Consider the following 18,869-nt stretch of genomic DNA (forward strand, 5'->3'; position numbering starts at 1 on the left):
CTTGATGAATCTTTACTCTTACCATTTCCATTAACTGTAGGTGGCAGGCAGTAGGTCTCTCCTGGACCTTCTTATCTCTCCATACTAGAAATTCTTTGTATCACATACTTATTTCCTTAGCAATCTAGTGAAATTAGTCTGAAATCCACGAACCACACATCTCAGAATATTGTTTTAAATGTATAAAATAAATAGGACCACTTAAGAAACTAATTCTTTTGAAATAGATGTATTTCTCTTGACTTAAATCATGACTCTATCTTCTGAAATCTATCCACACAAGTCTGTGGACCCCAGGTTAAGAAACCCTTCTTTATTTAATGGTGATCTTGTCAGCTCTCATGGGTTCAATTATCATCTGTATGCAAACGATTCCCAGATGAATATAACCCTAGTCTGTCTCCTGAGCCCCAGTTCTGTATCCCCATTTGCCTTTAGGGTATTTTGAATTGTGTGCCCCTGTAAGCATTTAGACCTTAGCTTGTCTAAAGAATTCATCTTTTCCTCCCCAACTTCCCTATTACTGTCAAGAGCTTTGTTTTCCTATCTTAGACTTTTCTTTCAGGTATTATAGAATCCAGTGACACTGGCTTATTGCTTTTCACACGGGGCATTCTGTCTCCTGACTCCCTTCACTGCCAGTCTCCTGTGCCTAGGATGCTTTCCCTCCTTTCTCACCTCTACTTCCTCTCTTCCAAGTCTTAACTCAAATCCCACCTTCTACACAAGACCTTTCCTAGTTATTTCCCTTCTACTGTCTTATTTTTGAGATTATTTTCCATTTGCAATGTATACATGTGTGTGACTCAGTTATCTACATGTTGCCTCTATTACTAAATGTGGGAGGTTGGACTAGAGGATCTCTGAAGTTACTTCCAATTTCTTGAGGGTTTAATACATTGCCTGACACATAATAAGCTCTTAGTTAATGTTTATTGATTGACTTGAAGACTAATAGTCTTCTATTCCATTATTATCATAAAGTATCTGTTGTGAAGTAGACTCACATGGTATATGTATATAAAGTTTTAATGCACATGATCTCTGCCTTCTGTGATTCTTATAATTGAATATGGATCAACATAGAAGTATGTCAGCAAAATTGGAGAGCTTCTCAAAGATCATCTAAAAATCTTATTTTGGTTTTTGTTTCTTGTGCTATAATTTGAGTGTTTGGGATTTTCTAGGAACTTGTAACAGTGAAACCAAAGTAATAAAGTTATCAAGATTGGTCTGAGGATTTGAGATTTTGTAGATTTATCATCCTGTTCCCTTCTAGCATGGTAAAGTTTTGAAAAGAATGATGAATTGAATTTAATAGAGTTGAGATTCAAATTCCAATTTTGTTATTTTGTATGACTGCAGATCACTTCAGTTCTGGTATTGGTTAGTTTCCTTCTTTGTAAAAGGAGGGCTAGTGGATCTTTAAAATTCTTTCCCATTCTAAATCTATAATTCTTTGAACTTATCCTGCTCTCCACTCCTTACTTGGGGGTAACATTACTTCTCACAACAATTTCTGTGAACAGTGCTTTATGGTTTTTATTTTTCATTGGATTAAGAGAGGTAATATTTATTAATGTATTTGGAGTCAAATATTGAAAGATATTTGAGTCACAAATGGAGAGTTAAGAAGATAAATGTTTGTTCTCTCTGAGTTTCCCTATGCAACAGGTATCACTTTCTTTGTCTTTTAGATCCTTTAGGTTTTTACAACTAGTGACCCATCGCCCTGTATGTGAATCTGTCTAATGGAATGATAATAGCAAAATGATCTCCAAGTTTTTCCCTTATAAGAAAGAGATAAGTTTTTTATTTTTTTATTTTTTATTGAAATTTTATTTTATTTTTCCAGTGATATGCAATAGTAATTTTTCCAGCATTCAACTATTTGCAAATTTATGAGTTTCACATTTTTCTCCCACCCTCCTTCCCTTCCCATAGTGGGACAATCTGGTAAAAGTTGTACATGTACAATCCTGTTTAACTAATATTTCCATATTAGGTTGTGAAAGAAGAATTAGAACTACGGGGGGGGAAACAAGAGAAAGGAAAAACATAAAAGAAGTTTTAAAAAAGTGAACATAATATGCATTCAGACTGCATGATTTTTTTCTCTGGATGTGGATATTATTGTCCATAGTTGGTCTCTCAGACTTGTCCTTGATCTCTCAAGCTGTATCCATCATAGTTGATCATCTCACAGTGTTGTTATAATATACAGTGTTCTCTTGGTTCTACTCACTTCACTCAGCAACGGTTTATAGAATTCCAGGCTTCTCTAAAATCTGACCACTCTTGATTTCTTATGGAATAATAGTACTCTGTAATAGTCACATACCATAGTTTGTTTAGCTATTCTCCAATTGATGGGTATCCCCTCAATTTCCAATTCTTTGTCACTGCAAAAAGAGCTACTATAAATATTTGTGTCAGACTTGAATCATTTTTTTTTTTAGGTTTTTTTGCAAGGCAATGGGGTTAAGTGGCTTGCCCAAGGCTACACAGCTAGGTAATTATTAAGTGTCTGAGGCCGCATTTGAACTCAGGTACTCCTGACTCCAGGGCTTGTGCTCTATTCACTGTGCCACCTAGCCGCCCCTGACTTGAACCACTTTTTTTCATGATTTCTTTGGGATATAGAGAACATCATGCTCAGCTTTTAAAATTTTTTTTCTAGTGTTAATCCTGTAGAAAAACTTATATTTAACCACAAATAAATTACTAACAAATTACCAGTAAAATATTTATGCCTTTATTTTTGCTTGTTCCTCATGTATTGAGGTTCCCCAAAGATTTGCTTTCAATTTTCTTTTTCTCTCCATGGTTTTCCTATTTGGCAACATTCACTTCCTTAACTTCAGTTGTCCTTTCTGAAGGGGACTAGTTCCAGTCCTGTAACTAGTTACCTGTTGGACCATGTCATACTGGTGCCTCAAAAATTAAAATGTCCAAAACTGAACTCATCTGTCTCTAAAATATTCCTGCTATCTCTGAATAATAATACAACCATTTTCCTAGGCTTCAAACCTTATAATTATCTTTTGTTGTGTATTCACCCATTTCTGACTCTTCCTGAGCCCTTTTGACATATACATGGCAAGGATTCTAGAGTGATTTGCCATTTTCTTCTCCAGCTCTTTTGACAAATTAGGAAACTGAGGCAAACAGGGTTAAGTGACTTATGCAAGGTTATACAGATAATGAGAATCTGAGTCATTTTGAACTTGGTTCTTTCTGACTCCAGGTCATGCACTGTATCCATTTTGCTATCTAGTTGGCCTGATTCCTCTCAGTTGTCAAATTTTGTTGATTCTCCCCTCTGAAAATTCTCCCATCTCTTTCTTTCTTTTCATTTCTCCTACCCTTAGCTATTTCAGGCCCTCATCAGACTTATTGTATTAGCTTCTTAACTTGTCTTGCTTCCAGTTCTTCCATTCTATTTTATCCATTGTACTACAAGTCAAAATAAGCTTCTTAATATAAAAGACAGATTAAATAAACCCTCAGTAGCTTTGGATTAACTTTTAAGATAAAAGCACAAACTGCCTAGCATTTAATTATTTCCTAGACTTCCCTTTCACACATTGTGGGTTTCTCCCCTCTGAAATGGACTTTGCAGCTCTGCTTCACAGCCCTTTATAAGACTCAAATATGTATAAAAACATTTTTGCAAACTTAAAAGTTCCGTGTAAAAATTATTAGTGTTGATGAGGTGGCATGACAGAATGTATTGAATGTTAGATTCAAGAAGATTGGTTTGAAATCTTAACCATTCCCTCCAGGGGGCTCCCCCCCCATTTTTACTAACTTGGTGACCTTGGTTAATGACTTGCCCTCTCCTAGCTTCTTTTTCTTGACTTGTAAGATAAGAGAGAACAAATGCTGTGTAGTACTTAACCTCACTGGATTGTTGAGAGGCTCAGCTATGAAATATATAAAGAATTTGGTAGATTTTAAAAGGTCTACATAGTTGTCAAGCTGTTATCCTATATTGTCCAATTCCTCCCGTGCCTGGGTTACTCTTCCTCCATATCTCTACTTTTTGAAATTCTTCTCTTAGTCATCTTCAGCTTGCCACATTTTCCATGAAGAATACCTCAAGCTGAAAGCATTCTCTTCCCTCCTTAGATTTCTTAGGGTTCTTTGTCTAGACATATCCTTTAGGTTTTCCTTAGATCTTTATTTGTATATGCATCTTATTTATCACATTAGATTGTAAACTTTCCAGGGGTTCAAGGACTGTTTCAGAGCTCATCATTCCACAGCTCCTAACAATGCCATGTCCAAAGAACATGGCAAAGCACTAGACGTGATAGTTAAAAATGAGTGAAAAGGACTATCTTTTATCTGAACTGTTGAAATTGGTTCAATGACTTGTCCCAAATCTCTTTCTCTCCCCAATCCATCTTCTATTTAAAGCTACCAAATTAATAATCCTAAAGCAGAAATCTTTATTAATCAATAAACTCTGATGACTGACTGCCTTTTACCACAAAGATCAGAAACAAACTCCTCTGACTTCAGTTGACTTTTCAGGCTTGGAAGTCCCTTAACCCTACAGTCAGACTGTCCTGCACAACTTGTCTTTCCATAACTGAAATGTATTGCTTAGTTCATAGCACACAACTACTTAGCAGTAGTAGTAGATGTTTAATAAATGCTTGTTGCTTAAAAACTTTGAGTTGTTTCTAAATGGGAGTGAATTGCAAGGTGACTTCAGAATATTTCAACTGAAGTTGAACTATAGTTTATTGGATTTTTTTCTTTAGGTTTTTTTTTTCCAAGGCAATGGGTTTAAGTGTCTTGCCCAAGGCCACACAGCTAGGTAATTATCAAGTGTCTGAGGTCTGATTTGAACTCAGGTACTCCTGACTCCAGGGCTGGTGCTCTATCCACTGCGCCATCTAGCTGCCCCTGGAACTTTTTTTTTTAATTATCTAAGGAGGTGGGTTTTTTTTTAGTTTGTTTTTTTTCTCTGTCTCAAATCAAGTCCAGCATAAGAAAATCTCTTTGAGAATATCAGGTGCTATTTTAGGTTGTCTTTTTATTCCCAGACCCTATTATATAGTGCCTTGCACATAGCAAGCACTTAATAAATTGCTGGATTGTTTTGGGAAATAGGCTACTCAGTTTACTTCTTATTTAGTATTTTAATATTTAGTATTGTCTGTTTTTTTTAAATGGGGCCAGTTATTTCATGGGTCTGGGGAACTTTCTAGTGAGGAGACATCTTTTGTTTCTCAGTTTCATCATATGTAAAATTCTTATAAAGTGTTGTGAAAATCAGATAAGTTAACATATAAAGCATTTTTGCAAACCTTACACAACCTATATAAGGGCTAATTATTATCCATCTTAGACAGTAAGTAACCAGAACCACTGAAAATTTAAGTGATATCTTTTCCTTTGACTTATGACCCTTAACTTTTGCTTTTTATCTTCATCATAACCTCCAGTGAATGTCTTTACTACTCAGTTTTTTCCCCAGGCCATCACTACTGCTCTAACTATATACTCTCCTCTTTTGCTCTCTATCTTACCCCTTGAATAACCAGTTCAACTCTACATTATCTTCTCTTTCTTTTCTTTCCTCCTTATCCTATCACTGCTCTTGCCTTGCCAAACTTTAGCCTTGAATTACTCCCACTATCTGAAGCATATGCTTCTATTCAAATGCTACTTAATTCATGGAGCAAGGAAAAATCTTGAAATTATATTGATTGGGATCACTAAATCTAAATGTGAAGCTATTCATAATCTCAACTGGGCCTTCACCACAGCAAGCTTTTACATTTGCCTTAATCTCTTCACTATCTGACTAATCACAGCAGCTATTCTAAACTTTATCTTACTTCCTAAAATTTCCCATAATTCTCCCTCTGGACTACCTTGTCAGCTGAGGATCTTGTCTAAATGCTTCACTGAAAAAATGGAAGCCTTTTACCAGACTCCCTCTTTTTTCTTTGTAGTTTGTCATTCTGATGCTTTCCTTCGCTATCCTTACGCCTGTTTTACGTGAAGGAAATGATCAAACTTCTCTACCTGAACCCTTGATATCCCCTTCATCTGTTTTTCCCCCCAACAGAATGCTATCTATATCATCCCTCACTCACCCCCCCACCGCAGCTTAGAAACAGGACCTATGTCTCCCCATACTTAAAAAACCCTCATTTGCTCCAAACTCTTCCCCATCCTATATGTCTCAATATAGCTAATATTTATATAGTATCCAGTTGGGGCAGCCAAATGCTCAGTGGTTAGTATTCTGAGCCTGGAGTCAGGAAGACCTGAGTTCAAATCTGTCCTCAAGTACTTAGTAGTTGTGTCACTTAGCATCTTAATCCATTGGGAATGGAAATGGCAAACGACTCCAGTCTTTGCCAAGAAAACCCCATAAACAGTATGGTCTATGGGATCATAAAGAGACAGATTGACTGAAGGACTGAACAATATCATCATCTCCAGGCACTGTGCTAAAGGCTTTATAGTTATTTTCTCATTTGATCTTCACAACCCTGGGAGATAGTTATTATTATCATTGTTTCACAGATGGAAAAACCGGAGGTAAACAAAGTAACTTGTTAAGCTTAAATCAGTCACATAGCTAGTATTTAAGCTTCTGTCTTCTGAACTTCAAAGCCAGCATTCTATTCACTATACCACTTAGCTCTAGCCCACCCTACTTTATTGAAATTGGTTAAACTTAAAGTCTGTGCTTAGCCCTTCCGCTCCCTCTCTAAACCTGCAGTCTGACTTCTTTCCAATTTTATATAACTGAAACTACTCTCCAGTGATCTGTCTTCATTCTTCTTGATCTCTCTGTAATCTTTGAAATAGTCACCCTTTCCTGAATTGTCTCCCCTCCCCCCAGGTTTTTATGGTACTGCTTTGCTCTGGTTTCTTACTTGTTTGACTGCTCCTCCTCAGTCTTTGCTGATTTGTCATTCTTCCTGTTCACAAGTGGGATGTGTGTATGGGAATGTTCTGTTCCAAACCTTCTTCTCTCTTTATATCTATATTTTGTTATTTCCTCCTGTTATTTAATTTAATCGTCTCTGTGGTAATCACACTCAGATCTATTTTATTCATCACTACTTGGGCAATTAGATAGTGAAGTGCATAAAGCTCTGGGCTTGGTGTCAGGTAATTTCATCTTCATGGGTTCAAATCCAGCCCCAGAAACTTAGCTGTTTGATCCTGGGCAGGCTCAAAATCAGCCAGAGAAGGAAATGGCAAAGCACTCCAATATCTTTGACAAGAAAATCCCAAATGGGGGCAGCTAGGTGGCACAGTGGATAAAGCACCGGCCCTGAAGTCAGGAGTATCTGGGTTCAAATCCGGTCTCAGACACTTAATAATTTACCTAGCTGTGTGGCCTTGGGAAAGCCACTTAACCCCATTTGCCTTGGCAAAAAAATCTAAAAAAAAATCCCAAATGGAGTCTTGAAGAATTGGACACAACTGAACTTGACAATAAACTCTACTGGCCTCCAGTCTATTATCAGTAGCAGCCTATTGGGCACCTTGAACAGGTTGCCCTGTAGACATCTCGAATTCAATGTGCCCAAATAGAGTTATTCTCTTTTCTAAAACCTTTCTAACTTCCTTACTTTCCTGTTTACCATTGAGATTTCCACCATTGTTCCAGTCACCTAAGGTGTGATTCATAACTCCTTGTTTTTCTCTTACATAAACCACCCCCCATATCTAGTCTGTTGCCAAGTCTCATTGATTCTACTTTTCCAAAAAGTATCACATAGTTCCCTTTTCTTTGATACTGTCACTATAATGGCATAAGCTTTTGTCATCTCATATTGGACCATTGCAGTAATTCAGTTTAGTTTAAGAAATATTTATTAAATGCTTATATGCCATTTTCTCTCCACAAGGAGTTTACAGGCTAAAGAGGGAAGGCAGTATTCTTTTGGAAGATATTTGCCACAGATTTCCACAATCAAATGAGAAAAGTTTTCTTGAAGAAGAATATAGGGAAGAGAAGGTCACAGTACTGGGAGTTAAGGTCCAGGTGAAGGTGGCTGCTCAGTGAATGTGTTCTTTCTTTTGAAAAGTTTTGTTTCTGTTTTTTTTAAGAGTGTGTTTTAATGGGGCACAGGGATGGGGGAGGGTCAAGAGACTGGAGCATTGAGCCGAGGGATAAGGGTTGATAGACCAATGTACTATAAAATTAATAGGTTTTTTGGGGGAATTTAAATTTCTTTCATAATTCTTTATAGAAACTTGAATTTGCTTGATGGTCTTTATTTTAAATTCTCTGTATTTGATTTTAAAGCCCTTTGTAATCTGTCCCATCTTTCTTCTAACACCTCATATACATTTTGCCTCCCCTCCATGTTCTCTGGAATCTGATGCTATTGGCCTCCTTGCTGTTTTATACAGATAATGTCTCCTAACTTCTTCAATTTTCACTGACTTTCTTCCTCATGTTTGTAATGCTCTGCTTCCTCTTCTCTGAATCCTTCCTTCAAGTTTCAGATGATATCCCATCTTCTACAAGAAGCCTTTTTTTTTTTTGAGATTAGCTCGAATATATATATGCATGTACACCTATACACATTTTTGTTGTGTATATTGCTCTAACTTCTATTTCTGGAATTATGTAAAAAATGGTAAACTTCTGAACATATTGGGAAAGTTTCCAGTGTTTGTACATTACCAAATATATTCATTCTTGGTTTTATCTAAATTCTTTTAGCTCAATAAAGGCGTTAATATTGGCTTTTATAAATTTATTTTCATAAATATTGTGTTTTATCAACTTTTTTCTTCATATCTTGATGTTTTATGGAGTTGTCTTGGTAAAGATACAGAAGTGTTTTGCCATTTCCTTCTCCAGTGGATTGTGACTTTGCCTGGTATCATAGAATTGGTGAGTTCTCTTGAGTCCTGATAAAAACTCAGGTCTTCCTGATTCCAGACCCTTCACTCTTTCCACTGAACCACCTAGCTACCTCATATATTGATATAATCACATGGTTTTTGTTGTTTTTATATTCATCATTTATTTTAAAATAATCTTTTAAACTTAATTTTATCAGTTGTTAATATCTCTCAATTATTTTTGAGTTTCAAATTCCCTCTTTTCCCTTCTACTAGAGAAGGCAAGCATTGTGATTGCAGATTATACATGTTCAGTCATGTAAAACATTTTCATATTAACCTCATCTTGAAAAAGATTACCCCCCCCAAAAAAAAGAAAAAAGGTTTTGTTTGTTTATTTTTTACAAGGCATTAGGGTTGGTGACTTGCCCAAAATCACACAGCTAGGTAAATTTTAAGCACTCTAGCTGCCCCAAGAAAAACGTTTTTTAAAAAGTACTTTGATCTATATTCAGACTCCATCCACCTTTCTATAAAGGTGCCTAATATTTTTCATTTTAAGTCCTTTATGATTGTCTTGTATCATTGTATTGCTGAGAATAGCTGTCATTTGCAGTTGATCATAATATCATATTGCTGTTAAGGTGTTCAATGATCTGGCTTTGCTCACTTCACTTTTCATCAATTCATATAAGTCTTCCCAGATTTTCTGAAACTACCTTGCTTATCATTTCTTATTTCATAGTAGTATTCCCTCACAACCATCCATAAGCACAATTTGTTGGACCATTCCTACTTGATGCTCTTCTCATCCCAATTTCCAATTCTTTGTCACCAAAAAAGCTGCTATAAATATTTTTGTCCTATATATGGTACCTTTTCCTTTTTCTTTGATTTCTTAGTAGTGGAGTTGTTGAGGTCAATGGATATGCACAGTTGTAGAACACTTTGGGCATGGTTTTAGATTTAATTATTTATGATGCTAATTATCCTATTGGATCTTTTTGTATTCATGCTTTAATTTTAACTTGGTCGTAATGATTAATTTTCAAATGTAATTTGATAATATTTTATTTAATATTTTTATATTTGTTGGTAATATTCTATTGTTCTTTGCTTTATTCCTTCCTAGTTTAGGAATCAGGACTCTGTATCATAAAATTTGGTAGTGTTACCTTTATCGTTTTAGAAGTACTTTTATGCAGCATGAGGATTATTTGTTTTTTAATTTCTGATTAAACCCATTGATAAACTCGTTTCCCTATGATTTCCCTCCTTTATGCTTTCTGCACTTCCCCCCTTTGAAATTCATGACTTGTCTCATTTCTCTCATCAAAATCATATTTAGATTATCCATTTTCTGTCTTGTTAATTTTTGATACTTAAATTGCTTGTATTTGTCTTCAGTTTTGTGACCAAATAATTCTGCATAGTTGCTTAGTAATGTACCTTTTTTCCCCTCTCTACTTATGAATGCCTACATGTGGTTTTTTTTTGCTAATAGCATATTCCTGGATTTGGAGTCAAGAGAACCTGGGTTTCAATTTTTTTTTTTGTCACTTAATACCTTTGTGACCTTCATATGAAAGTCACTTAAAGTCTCTCTAGGCTTTAATTTGTTCTTGTATGAAATGATGAGGGGTGAACTAGATGACCTCAAAACCCACTTATGGTTCTAGGCCTATGAACCAGTGAAGTCATTAATTGGAAATATGTTAGTGAACAGGACCAAGAACAGATCCCTGGGGCACTCCAATAAAAGATCTTTCTCCTGTTTGACATCTTAACTGTTCTGAACTGTTTGGGTCTGACTTAACCAGTTAGGAATACACCTGACTGGGCTGTCACATTTCTCTATGTAGAAAGGTATTTTGATTTAGTCAATACATAGCCTACTGAACTTGGAGTTAGGAAGATAAGAATTTTAAAACCATCTTTGACACTTAATTAGCTCTGTGACCAGAGGGGCAAGTTATTAAACTCCTTGAATTATTTTCCTCAGCAGTAAGAAGAGGTTAATGATAATACCCAGTATTATCTAACTCATAGTTGTAAATGAGGCACTAGTTGTTAGGTCAGTAAAACATTTTGCTTTGATGAATGTTATGTTTGGAATATAAATATATTTTATTATATTAATATGTTATTAATCTTATATATAGTTCTATGACAATATATCTATAGTATTTTCCTGGCCTCTAGTTTAGCAGATCTGCAAAAAAAGAAAATAATTTATTTGTTTGATGAGCCTATGAAGGCTTTTAGTGCTCTTTCTTGTTCTCATAAGCCATGATCAATATGTCCTAGAATTTTACTAGAAGTTGTAAATCCGGATCATTGGCTTATAGTTTGAAGAATCTACTTTCTTTCCTTTATTGAAAAAAAAATGGACTGAAATTTTCTTATCCGCCAGTTCAATACACCTCTCACATTGAATTTGAAATCTTAACTTGGGTGACTCAGTGCTCCTGGAGAGTGAAAGGATCAATTGAGCAAGGAAAAATTTAGCCAGAGGACAGGCATATTCTTTTTTAAAAAGTGTAATGCAGGATTTTTTTTTTTGAGAGTCATCTTGCAAGACTTCTTATCAGAAATGGAAGGTCTCAAAAACCTTAAAAAATTCAGTCCTTTCTTGGGTTAAAAGAGTAGGGAAAGGTAAAAATAACATTTTTGACAGGAGAGGCACTTCCTTAGGACTTTAAAATGCAAATTGCTATTTTTAATTTCACAGTTAAAACTCCAGTATTCCAACCACCAATCAAAAAGTATTAAATAATCTGGTATAGAAAGATAGTTCCTCCTCTCAAGAAGTTTCCTTTCTAGTAGGAGAAGACAATATGCACAAAGTAGTTGGAAAGAGTTTTTTATGCTTGTGGGTCCTTTTGAGGTATAATCCTTCCTTGTATTGCTTGGTTTTTGAGGTTGCAAAGTTTATAGTATCCTCCCGAAATTAACATTTTTTTTTCAATCTAATGTTTCCTAGATAGTTTTAATTTTCCCCTCCGAACAAGTATAGTACTAAAATCATTGTTCTTAATCTCTGTGGGAATGAATAAATGTCACTGTCTAGTCCATTCTTTGTCCCTGAAATTCTGGTTTCTTACTTGAACAAGCCAGAAAATAGATGCAAATAAAGTTCAGAATGTACTTTTTTGTTATAAAAATATCATTGTCTTCAGAAACAAATGCATATTGTTCAGAATTGCCCTGCGCTGTCTATCCAATATGGCAACTGTCATGATATGATGATATGGCACTCTATGGGTTTAATATGAAAACAAATGCAATAGGAACATATTTGGAAATTTTGGGGGGAGGGCACTTGAAAGCATTTGCTGAGGAATTTATGAAGATTATTGTAAATAGTTTCTTCTTTTTCATACTGCCTTGCACATATTTTCAAGAAATAATTTGTTGGTTGAGTGAAACATTCAGAAGAATATTCCTTGTGTAGAATTTTCTTTAGGTTGAATAGGAAGCAATAGGTAAATATTTGACCCCCCCCCCCCAAAAAAAAAAAACCGATTATTGAACTTAAAAGTTTCCTTTATAAGTCTTACATCTCCAGTTGTTCTTCTGTGGCAAAATATCACTAATATTGGATGATGAGGTTTTATGGTTCTCTTTCTCCTTTTTTCATTTTCCTTTTCTCTATTACTTCCCCCTTCCCCTTTTAGTGATCTCGGGTGGTCATCCCTTCTCCTTTTAACGTTGGGCAAGTCACTTAACCCCATTGCCTTAGGTAAATAAAATGAAAAAAACTTAAAAAAAGTTTAAATGTCTCTCAATCTTTGATTCCTCCACTGTAAAATCAGAGGGGTGGACTATTTGACCTTTAATGAATTTTAAATTTATGATCTTATTCTTCTTGACATTTTTCCCTGTTTTTTTTTTTACTTCTTAAAGATTTTATTTATTTATTTTGAGTTTACAATTTTTCCCCTCATCTTACTTCCCGCCCCACCCCCCACAGAAGGCAATTTTCCAATCTTTACATTTTTCTATGGTATACATTGATCCAAATTGAATGTGATGAGAGAGAAATCATATCCTTAAGGAAAGAAACATAAAGTATAAGAGATAGCAAGATCAGACAATAAGATATCACCCCCCCCAAAAATTAAAGGTGTAATAGTCCTTAGTCTTTGTTCAAACTCCACAGTTGTTTCTCTGGATACAGATGGTATTCTCCATTGCAGACAGCCCCAAATTGTCCCTGATTGTTGCACTGATGGAATGAGCAAGTTCATCAAGGTTGATCATCACCCCCATGTTGCTGTTAGGGTGTACAGTGTTTTCTGGTTCTGCTCATCTCACTCAGCATCAGTTCATGCAAATTCCTCCAGGCTTCCCTGAATTCACATCCCTCCTGGTTTCTAATAGAACAGTAGTGTTCCATGACATACATACATACATACATACATACATACATAAATACACCACAGTTTGCTAAGACATTCTCCAATTGAAGAACATTTACTTGATTTCCAATTTTTGCTACCACAAACAGGGCTGCTATAAATATTTTTGTACAAGTGATGTTTTTACCCTTTTTCATCATCTCTTCAGGGTATAGACCCAGTAGTGCTATTGCTGGATCAAAGGGCATGCACATTTTTGTTGCCCTTTGATTGTAATGAATTTAGATTTTCAAGATCTACCTGAATCTACCAGGGGGAAAAGGAACCAGCACTTGTATTGTACCTGTTTGCCAGACCCTGTGCTAATTGCTTTAAAAATGTTACCTCATTTGATCCTCAAAAAAATCTTGTCAGTTGAAGAATCTGAGGCAAATGTGTCTCTAAAGCTGGCTTTGAACTCTGTTCTTTCTGACTCCAGATCCAGCACTCTGTTGCTTTGCCACCTAGCCAGTTGCCTTCTAGTATCCATTATTATGATTCCTAATTGTTTATAATCTGAGCACCACCCTAACTTTAGACAGAACTCATATGTCAGTTTGACTGCAGGGTATTGAATTTTTTGTTCATGAAACTTTTAAAACCTAAGTGCTATGTTGAAGATTTTTTTAATATAAGCATCCACCCATATAAATTGCAGGTTCTTGGAGTAATTTGTTTTAAATTTTAAAATCTTGACAAGAATGATTGGTTTGCAGCGATGTCATCTCATTTGCCATCTGATTTTACTCTGTGTGCTTATGGAAATTAGAGTTGGGATGGCTTTTTTTATTCATTTATTCTTGTGTCCAAGTCATTTAGACATATACTAGTTAGTAAAGAAGTTAGAATTTCAATTCAAGTCCTCTAATATTTTTTTTGCAAGGCTTTGGGCTTGAGTGACTTGCCCAAGGTCACACAGCTAGGTAATTATCAAGTGTCTGAATCTGGATTTGAACTCAGTTCCTCCAGACTCCAGGTTTGGTGCTCTATCCACTGAGCTACCCCTTGGTCCTCTAATTTTTTTTTTTTTTTTGCAAGGCAAATGGGGTTAAGTGGCTTGCCCAAGGCCACACAGCTAGGTAATTATTAAGTGTCTAAGACCAGATTTGAACCCAGGTACTCCTGACTCCAGGGCCGGTGCTTTATCCACTGCGCCACCTAGCCACCCCTGGTCCTCTAATTTCTAATTCACAGCTTTTTGCATTTATGTGTTTACCTATGTTGTTTTAAGTTGACCTCTGCCTATTTCACAAGCAGAGGGTTTTTTGTTTTTTTACTGCTTCTTAGGTTACTTTCTATATAATCCTAACTTTTGTAATTTCTAGATAATTTATTGTGAGTGATTGCTTTGACTAGCAGTTACAAAGAACTATACTACTCTCCCTGGCTGCTACTGGATGTTTTTCTTTCGCATACAGAGGCATTACTTTTTCTTGGGAACACTAAATAGCAGTCTTGTTAGTAGTGTTACTACTAGTAGTAGATGAAATTGGACTTGCAATTCCTAAGTTCAGTTCAGTGGTGTTTCACCTTGCTGTAGTGTGTATGTAGTTGAGAAATTTGGGAACCATTGGCAAAATAAGTAATATTGTGGTAAAAAAAGAATATAGGACCAGAAATTTAATATCTCCTTTTTAGCATCAATACAACATTTAATGACCCTGTGACCCTGACTGCCAGTTTTGTGTTAGGTCATGTCATAACTAGTCCTCACTTTTCTTATCTAAAAATAAAAAAACTATTATGAATGCTAATGTCTAACTGAAGTCATGTTTATGAAAAAGCTTTGAAAACCACAAGGTTTTTAAAAAATGACAGTTTGGGGGAAGTAGTAATAAAAATTTTCAAGAGTTAATAATCTAGGGGCGGCTAGGTGGCGCAGTGGATAAAGCACTGGCCCTGGAGTCAGGAGTAGAATTAATAATCTAACACTTTTTCATGGAGTTCTACCCAAACTACCATACTATTTATTTTTTGCCATACAATTATATGGTGTAAATTCTTCTCACACAGCTGGGATCATTCATCCCAGTATGGTATTTAGGTTGGTATTCTAAACATCGAAATTTGTTACACATTGTGTCCAATCTGTCAGGAGTATTTGAGTACTGGGTTCAGTAATCGTTATAGGTAAAGTTATTTGGCAACATATTTTCTAAGTTGCCCACTTAGAGCAAGCTTAAGGAAACATCTTTTAAAGCTAATGACTTCTGGTGGTTGAAGGAACCCTCAGTACTTAATACCCATGGAACTGCTGGAGAACTAATCCTTGTCTGTGGCTAGACAACTTTGTCATATTTTACATTTTCTGTCTTAGTACTCAATTGAAAATACCACAGATCAGTGTTCTTATCTTACTCAGTTGTGTTTTCTCTCCTCCTCATCCATCAATAAATATGTTAATTGAATGAATGAGTGAATATAATTTGATACTTAAATAACTATTTCTTTACAGATATTGAAGCACAGATTCGAGAAATCCAAGGGAAGAAGGCAGCTCTTGATGATACTCAAGGAGTTGGCCTTGATTCTACAGGTTATTATGACCAAGAAATTTACGGTGGTAATGACAGCAGATTTGCTGGCTACGTGACATCAATTGCTGCAACTGAATTAGAAGATGTAAGTTTAAAATAGAATTGTGGATTTGAAGGAAACAAGCAATTTCTTCTTCGTTGGTTAACATTTTACAGAAGTTTCTAACTTATGTTTATGAGAGTATGGCAAACTTTTCTGTGGGGCAACTATTTAAGTTTATTTGCTCTAGTTAGAGTTTCAGTTTTATTTGAAATATTTCTGTAAGCTTTAATATAGATAGGGTAAAAAAAGTATAGCTTTATTTTTAAGTTTAAATTGCTTTTTATATAGTTTTGAGCCTTTTTCTCATGGAAAAAAATTTGATTGATACTTAAAAATGACAAAAATGTCACAAATGGGCACTTGGACTTTTCATGATTGTCAAAGTGGCTGCATTTTCACATTTTTGACACAGTCTTGAGGGTTCTTGTGTAATCGAGACTGAAGAAAGTTGTGTTATTATTTTAAAAAACTGTTTGGGAGATTACAAGTAAAGCACATCAAAGTATTTTAATATTTAAAATCATAGCATTTTCCTGTAGAGGACCTCTAATTGTATGCTAGTAGCATAATGTAACTTCTGTCTCTTTTCACTCCTTTATAATTTAAGTAAGAAAAAAGGCTCAAAAATATCAATGAAAATTTCGAATATGTCAATTGATCTTTCTGCTTTTAAAATTGAGACTTTTTAAAATTTTGGGTAAGATGATGATGACTTTCTTTTCTGCTTTTAAAGTTGAGACATGTTGTTTGATTTTTTTTTTCTTTTTTTGGTAGGATGATGATGACTACTCCTCATCCACTAGTCTGCTTGGCCAGAAGAAGTCAGGATATCAACCTACAGTGGCATTGCTTAATGACATACCACAGTCAACAGAACAGGTAACCTTTTCTTTTATATAGCTAAAAAAGTGGAAATACTTTATTTAAAAATGTCTTACATTAAGAATTACATTTGTAAACTATGAACTTTTTGTGAAGGAATAAAGTATGTAAAACATTGATATTTATTTTGAACCTTTTCCTTTATTCAAACTTTCTCCCCCTGTGGGCATTTTGTTCTTTTAAAAATATATAATTTCACTCATTTGAAAGAATATAAAAATTGATCAATTGATTTTTTTTTATTTCTGTAGTATGATCCATTTGCTGAACACCGTCCTCCAAAGATTGCAGACCGTGAAGATGAATATAAAAAGCACAGACGAACTATGATAATTTCTCCAGAACGTCTTGATCCTTTTGCAGATGGTAATTCACTCCCACTTTTCTATAAGTCTTGTAAAATTTATTTGTATGAAGTTGTCTTTAGCCCTTTGATTTTTTTTGGCATGCTTATGAATTTAGTTTTTCTTTTTTAAACAGCCCCCTATTATAGATGTATATAGATTTTGAAGTCACAGATGCCATATTCTTCATGTTTATAATACAAGTTTTCTTTCTAGGTAGAAGGACAAGAAAATAATGAGCCAATGCCATAGAAACGCAAAGGGTTAAAGGTTTTTCTTTTCTTTTTGTTTTGGGTTACGCATACTATACTTGGAACAAATGTGTGTGTTTCTGCTCAAAATACTTTCAAGTCTTTGAAAACTTTGAAAGTTTTCATTTCCAAATCATAGAATTTACAATGATTATTTTTGAAATACTATTTTCTCAGAATAGAGCTCATTGCTCTAATCATAACTCAGTAATGCACCTACTTTGCTTTAAGCAAAACAAAAGTTAAAACAAAAGTATATAATACAAAGACTTGGATCCTTTTAATAGTTGGAATCTGTTTTGCTAATTTTAGTATACAAGTCAGTTCAAGGGGCATAGTGGGCCTGATGGAAGCTTTCCTCAGGTGAGTGAGTTTCACAATCAAAATAAGGTGCCTGTATCTTAAAAGTAGACTCTGTTGCAGGTTTTACAAATTAGAATTTCTGCCTGCATGAATTAGTAGGGATATTTTTTTACTTGCTTAATTGTAATTGATTTAAACATGTATGTCAGAATTCACAGGCCCATACTAACTGTCCTTAATTTCTTTCCTACAGCAGTACTGCTATATGCCAGTCCTGTCTGCATTCTTAAGGGTGCAGTTCAACACATCCTGTGTAGATTATGGTGAAAAAGTATTCCAAAGGAAGTCTTATCAAAGCTAGTGTCAGAATGACACTGCCAATTGGGCATGGTCTTCAGCATAGAAAGTGTTTAAGAATTTCATTACCCCCTTCCCCCCCTCAAATTGTGATGCTATACTATTTGTATAGCACATTTTCCCATTTCTAAGAATAGTGTGCCTCCATACATCTTGTTCTTATTGGGCTTCTTTAAAATATTTTCAAATTTAAAGAACAAATAATGAAACTGGGGATAGAATTACACAACCCATTGTACACAACTTTTTTGTGTGTGTATCAGTAATTGTAGATGTAACATTTCAAGTAATTTGTAATTATACTTTTGCAAAAGAAAATTAAAAATTTTCTGCAATGTGTCATGGACATAAAAAAAAAGAAGCCCTTTTATAACATGGCACTTGAATACAAATGTAGAAGTGTTTCAGTCAGATTTGCCAAAGAACTGTATTCTAGAACTTTGTTATGCACTGATCTAGACTTAGTTAATGAAAGTCAGGATTTCAACAGCTTGCACAGGTAATGTTTTAAATATAAATATCTATCCAAAGTGTTACTAATGGTAAAGAGATAATTTTCTAGGCTGCTATTCTGCTGCTTGAAGTCAGAACTGCTGGTGGAGACAAAGGCACGAAAGTGTACGTATTCCGGATTAGCAACCCAGGAACCCATCACTTCTGAAGACTCTTAACTGTGTTTTGTCATTTTATTGTTTTATCTGCATTAAAGTACTTGTTTTAAACTGCAGTAGTTATGTTTGTGTTCAAACAGGTTAAATTGATCAGCAAACTCAATAAAAAGTAAGATGTGTAATTATTAAAGTTTTTGATTAAAAAAATTAAAAATTAAGTGATTATGGAATAACATATTATTAGAGCAGGGCAGATAACTCATCTGAATTTAATTATCTTTTATTCATTGTACTCCTGTC

At 34.9% G+C, this 18,869-nt stretch overlaps 1 protein-coding gene across 6 annotated transcripts in view; it reads left to right on the top strand.

The window, feature by feature from the left end:
- Positions 1-18,869, top strand: part of SF3B1 (splicing factor 3b subunit 1) — a 47,249-nt gene that overhangs the window by 3,025 nt on the left and 25,355 nt on the right. For 3 of the 6 annotated variants that reach the window (XM_074215407.1, XM_074215408.1, XM_074215409.1), the window contains exons 2-4: positions 15,697-15,863; positions 16,596-16,700; positions 16,955-17,069. In XM_074215407.1, the coding sequence (XP_074071508.1) occupies positions 15,697-15,863; positions 16,596-16,700; positions 16,955-17,069 (387 nt within the window). Of the gene's footprint in view, positions 1-15,696; positions 15,864-16,595; positions 16,701-16,954; positions 17,070-17,179; positions 18,577-18,869 lie in introns of those variants that run through there. The other 3 variants (XR_012474191.1, XM_074215410.1, XM_074215406.1) reach the window with 3 other exon arrangements.

Source organism: Macrotis lagotis, chromosome 1, assembly GCF_037893015.1.
Source record: "Macrotis lagotis isolate mMagLag1 chromosome 1, bilby.v1.9.chrom.fasta, whole genome shotgun sequence".
In the NCBI taxonomy this organism is placed as follows: domain Eukaryota; kingdom Metazoa; phylum Chordata; class Mammalia; order Peramelemorphia; family Peramelidae; genus Macrotis; species Macrotis lagotis.